This window comes from Protomyctophum parallelum (genome assembly GCF_964188405.1).
Source record: "Protomyctophum parallelum genome assembly, chromosome: 15".
NCBI lineage: Eukaryota > Metazoa > Chordata > Actinopteri > Myctophiformes > Myctophidae > Protomyctophum > Protomyctophum parallelum.
Window position 1 is genome coordinate 35231448 of NC_139710.1, and position 6000 is coordinate 35237447.

Genomic DNA, 6000 nt, shown 5'->3' on the forward strand with positions numbered 1-6000 from the left:
GCTGACCTTAACCTTCCACACACACTCGTACCGCAGTGTTCGAGAGGGCTCATCCCACGGCCACGAGTGGTCCGTTCGGTGGTCGCCTGAATCGGGGCCCTGGTTGATGGTAGCCCATATCGGGCATCGTTATCTATATTCCGCCTATATTATAACGTATTCCACTTGATCTTGGTCGATATATGTATAGATACTTAGTGCTGTATTACCTCTAAATTGGATACGACTGGCTTGTATAGTGGTGCGATATTGATATATATGTATTTATGTATTATCTATATATAATATATATACCGCTCTATGCACTTTATAGCACTTTATAGCATTTTAGACCTTGGGAGCCTTTATTTATTGAACCGTCATCTTGCTGTATGAAATATCTAATTGCTTTTATAAACTTTTATGTTGCTGACCAAGTATTTTAATAAAGACTTTTGTATATTGGTTACACACGTTTCTGCCCTGCTTATATGTATGTATACTGAATCTGTGTTGGGGAGTCATTACGTGCTCCGGGTGTCCAGTATTGCATTTAGTAAATATCTCCTGGGGCGCAATTCCCCAGGTGGCGTAGTAGGCTACCTTAAGCAATACCACCTTACCACATTTGGCGTGGGTCGGCAGGACTTACAAATTAAGAATAGGCTTGGCAGAGACGTGTTTTTTTTTCTTTGTCTGTTTAGAACAATTGGTTTCTGTGGGTTTCTGTGTGGATTGTGGTTAATTTGTTCTTTTTTTTTTCCCAGTGTGAAGCAAAGCAGCAGAGTGTGGTGGTGGGACGTGAGAGCACCCCCTTGGTCACCTGAATTGGCTCCCTGGTTTCCAAGGCAGGGGTTGGGTACTACTCCAATTGGTCGTAAGTCTTGGAAAATTTCTGTGCTCAGCATGGCTTCGGAGGCTGGGCTACAAGAGCTCAGGGACCTGGTAGCACAGCTGAGGGCAGATAATAGTTCACTGAGGCAGGAACAGAGAGAGGCACAACCAGGTGGTAGTAACATTGTCTCCTCTGAGGTGTCAGTCCCTTCCACTTTGGCACCTCCTTCGGGAGGGGCCAGTGCTATCGCACCAGAAAGGTTGGTCTTTGTGCCGCGAGATAGAAAGTGCCCGTATTTCAACGGCAGGTCAGGTGCAAGTATAAACGAATGGGTTGAGGAGGCACAGGCTTGCATGCGCTATCTTTCGGCCATAGACCAAGCTTTTTTTCTGTTTGATCACTTGGAGGGAGAGGCACGGGAGGAGATAAGACATCGCCCTGCTGCGGAGAGGGAGGACCCCAATAGAATTATTGGCATTTTGAGAGACATGTACGGGTGCTCACAGTCCTATGTAGTTTTACAGGAGGCATTTTTCTGCAGGAAACAGCAGGACGGAGAAACATTACAGGAATTTTCTCTTGCTCTTCAGAGTTTAATGGAGAGAGTCAGACAGCGCTCACCGGCCGGCATGTCTAATGCAGGGGCCTTGTTGAGGGACCAGTTCACTGAACACGTCTTAGAGAGCTCCCTTCGACGGGAGTTGAAACAACTGGTACGTCGGCGTCCAACCAGTACCTTATTGGAGGTTAGAGAGGAAGCGATCCGCTGGGAGCGGGAGGGCATGCCAGGGGGGGCAAGGGGCCGTTGTTATTCCGTCCCCTCGGTGCATGGCATCCAGTATGCAGTTCACAGCGGTGCACGTCCATCAGGCGGTAACGTACTTCGGTCGGAGGAGTCTAATGAATTGAAGGACATGCTAAAAACACAACAGGAGCAGCTAAATCAGCTCACTCAGGCCATGGCACTTCGACATGACACTCCAGCGACTAGTCGTCCACCACGTGGGGGTCTGGTAATCTGTTGGAGGTGTCAGAATCGGGGCCATTTGGCCAGGGAATGTGAGGCCTCACGGCCGACTCTTTATCCTAAGCCCAAATTCCGTTCAGGCAGGAGAAAGCGGAATATTGACACTTGGTCTCGAGAGCACCCAACAAGATCTAAGCCGGAACGGCAAGAGTTGGTTGCGGATCCAGTCTTTCCAACGTGGCAACAGATGGCGGTGCCGGAACAGGTGGCTGAGGCAACTCAGGCCACCATCACAGCACCACCGGGTCATAGCTTGTCAGACGTGCCCATGTCACAGATGGGTCATTTACTTTCTTCCAAGCCCAACGAGATTGTGGCGATTGACTTCACCATCCTGGAACCTTCCCGGTCAGGTCACGAAAACGTCTTGGTCATAACTGACGTGTTCAGCAAATACATGCTGGCCATTCCCACTAGGGACCAACGGCCATCCACGGTGGCGCAAGTACTGGTCAATGAATGGTTTTATAAATTTGGGGTCCCTGGTCGCATTCATTCGGATCAGGACCGAAACTTTGAAGCATCCCTCATCCAACAGCTCTGTAGTCTGTACGGGATTCAAAAGTCTCGGACTACACCGTACCACCCTGCTGGCAACGGACAGTGTGAACGATTCAATCGAACTCTACACAACCTCTTGCGCACACTGCCATCCTTCCGTAAGACGAATTGGGTTGACTATCTCCCGCAGATGCTATTCTGCTATAACACCACCCCCCATCAGGCCACAGGGGAGACTCCTCATTACTTACTGTTTGGTCAGGAACCACGTCTACCTGTGGACTTCCTGTTAGGGAGGGTCCCGGAACCGATAGCAGGCAGCGTAAACGCTTGGGTCACCGAGCATCAGAATCGGCTGCAGATAGCCTTTGAGGGGGCTCGGGATCGGCTGAAGATTGCGGCAGATCGGAGAGAAGCCCTTCCTGACCCAAAAGTCCGGGACCCGTCCTCAGAGGAGGGCCAGCTGGTTTATCTCCGGGACCAACAGGTAGAGCAGTCACCTCCTCAGGTGGGTGACGATGACAGCGATGGCGACTGGTTTGTTCTGACATCAGAAGTACCCCAGGCCCCTTTGGCTTTGCCCGTAGATCCATCTCCAGTGGGGGCTCCCCTGTGTCCTTCTGGCCAACCAGATTCCACGTTGGCTGAGCCGGTCAACCCAGAAGAGAGCCCTACGGGGCAGTTGGATTTAGAACCCTCCGTTCCTCGGTTAGACGAACCGCTTATTAACGAAGATAGACAGGTGAGTCCAGAGTGTGGGGAAGCTGATCCGAATCGGAAGGATTCACCCCCCACTGTGCTGGTGGCTCTCGAAACATCTGCGGTTGTGCCGGTAGACTTGCTGTCCAGCAGGTTACTTCCACTCCCTACATCTGACGAAATTGGCGAGGCAGTCCGGAGAACGGGGAGGTCTACAGCGGGCCAACATTCGAACCGTTACCATCTCCCACAGGCAGTGGATAGGGGGTTTGCATCGAATGCTGTCTCAGCTTCGTCCAGCCCTTGGCGTGGTCATCGTCGGGACGACGATGCAAATGGGTGGGACGGATTGTGGCAGGATGGACGTGCAATGACACGGCCCATCTCCCATCCTTGTTGGTGGATGGATCAGAGTCACAGCCATCCTCCGCCCACTTAGTAGTGGGCTGATTGGTATTGTGGCAGGATGGGCGTTAGCGTTCCCACGCTGTCACGGCCCGTCCTCCGCCCACTGATTAGGGCTTGATGAGTGTCCTGGCTGGCTTTATAAGGTGACGTGTCGGCAGTGTTTGTCAGCTGTCAGTCTCTCTCTGCCACACTGCTGGTGGGTTTCACGGCCCGGAGTAATTCCGCCGCATTGAGGTGATCATCCTTAACAGAGCTGTCCCGTCGGGTGACAGTGTGTTTGGTCCGCACTTCAGTGCAGGTATGTTTCTATACGTTGCTGTTACGATCGCCTGCACTTAATAGTTGACTGAACTTGACTGTGAGCACTTGTTGTTGTTTTAGCCTTGGAGCTACTCGCTCCGGCCTGTGTCCTGTTCGGCGTGTTGTGAACCAACACCACGCCACCTAGGTTGGTGTTCCTCCCTCTCCGCAGTATTTATATTAATTTGGTGTCTGTGATGCCATGGGGGTATAAACATGGGCTCTTGTTGTTTACAGTTGTATTATTTACCTGGCTACTGCTGCAGTGGGTACAACGACGGTGCACGTTGGCCTCATTAAAGCGGGTGAGTTTGCGTGTCTTTGCTGTTCCTGCCTCAGTGACTATAGTATAAGAGTGGTATTTTAATACAGCCGTTGTGCTTTCAGGGCCAGTACTACACCTGCTGCTTTGCTGACCTTAACCTTCCACACACACTCGTACCGCAGTGTTCGAGAGGGCTCATCCCACGGCCACGAGTGGTCCGTTCGGTGGTCGCCTGAATCGGGGCCCTGGTTGATGGTAGCCCATATCGGGCATCGTTATCTATATTCCGCCTATATTATAACGTATTCCACTTGATCTTGGTCGATATATGTATAGATACTTAGTGCTGTATTACCTCTAAATTGGATACGACTGGCTTGTATAGTGGTGCGATATTGATATATATGTATTTATGTATTATCTATATATAATATATATACCGCTCTATGCACTTTATAGCATTTTAGACCTTGGGAGCCTTTATTTATTGAACCGTCATCTTGCTGTATGAAATATCTAATTGCTTTTATAAACTTTTATGTTGCTGACCAAGTATTTTAATAAAGACTTTTGTATATTGGTTACACACGTTTCTGCCCTGCTTATATGTATGTATACTGAATCTGTGTTGGGGAGTCATTACGTGCTCCGGGTGTCCAGTATTGCATTTAGTAAATATCTCCTGGGGCGCAATTCCCCAGGTGGCGTAGTAGGCTACCTTAAGCAATACCACCTTACCACACATGCAATTCATTAACAACAACAACAACACAACTCACGGGGATCTCATCCTCACAGACTAGTGAACAATCCGAAATGTACCTTTTTACTAGTAAACTGAGAAAGTGCAAGAGATGTTGTTTGTTACACCAAATAAATGGACCCTGATCTTGGCGACATTATTTCTGCACTCTCTCAGAGTTTCTTATAATCAGCGGCAACACTCTTAGCATGCAGTGTACTCCAGAGTCCAGTTCTAACACCAACAACAACTCTGACAGTGTATACGCAATGGAACCAAATGGACCCAAATGGACCCCATTTGGTTCCATTGTGTACACCGACTGTCAATAGTTAGACTTGCATGGTGGGTCCATTTAGAACCACCCTCTGGAAGGAACCCTCTGAGAGTCCCTCGACGCGACATCATAATCTCGGGGTTTTTATATATTTCCTTACCGATCCAACACGAAGTACAGGTCATATGCTCCGTGACACGCCGCCTGCTCGGCCGCAACAGCAGCCCACCGGGGCGACGAGGCGACCAGCAGCACCCCGACCAGGACGGTCACCAGGCGGGCTGTCCATGTCGCACAGAGCCGGTCCCCCTCCTGCTCCTTCATGGTCCAAAAAATAATAAGACAACAATATATAATCCAACTTCGTTTGGGTGTGTTTCTCTTCTTTTTTTTGTGCAAAATAGAGAAAATGTGTCTGCAACAACTCTTATTCTTGGTCTGTCAACTTTGTTTTTACAGTCTAAAATCCGTGCACACAGTCTGTCATCGGGTCCAGGACTACAGCTACAGGCTCGAAGCAAAGCGAAGAAGCAACATGTCAAAAAGTTCCAGGCAGGAGGAGGTTGAACTTAACTTATACAGTTATACTTGTTGCTGTGACTGTAGCCGTTATAAAGTTACATTAGCCCTAATGTTGTAATAGAGGAAACCACTCCTCGGGGACGTCACGTCACCGACACACTTTCGCCATCGTTATTTCACTCATCCTCTGTAAAAAAAAAGAAAAAAAAAGAACGCCTCTCAGAGTTTATAGATGATCTATTTTGTTGGATATAAAGTCCTGGGGAACTTCCCCCGAGTCCGACACTCACACAGTCACACACACACACACACACACACACACACACACACACATACACTGACTAGTCCACACGCCAGCTGCAGCGCATGCGCACATTCTGTTTGGTGGTTGAAAATCCCAGCTGTGGAACCGTTGGTTGTTTTGTGGTCAGTCAGTGTCATGGTC

The 6000-nt window shown here is 49.2% G+C and overlaps 1 protein-coding gene across 1 annotated transcript in view; it reads right to left on the reverse strand.

The window, feature by feature from the left end:
* antxr2a (ANTXR cell adhesion molecule 2a) overlaps window positions 1-5747 on the reverse strand; it is a 120766-nt gene extending 115019 nt beyond the window's left edge. The window contains exon 1 of the mRNA XM_083783746.1: window positions 5194-5747. Within this exon, the coding sequence (XP_083639872.1) occupies window positions 5194-5357 (164 nt within the window). The 5' untranslated portion in view covers window positions 5358-5747. The remainder of the gene's footprint in view (window positions 1-5193) is intronic.
* Between the last annotated feature and the right edge of the window lie 253 nt (window positions 5748-6000).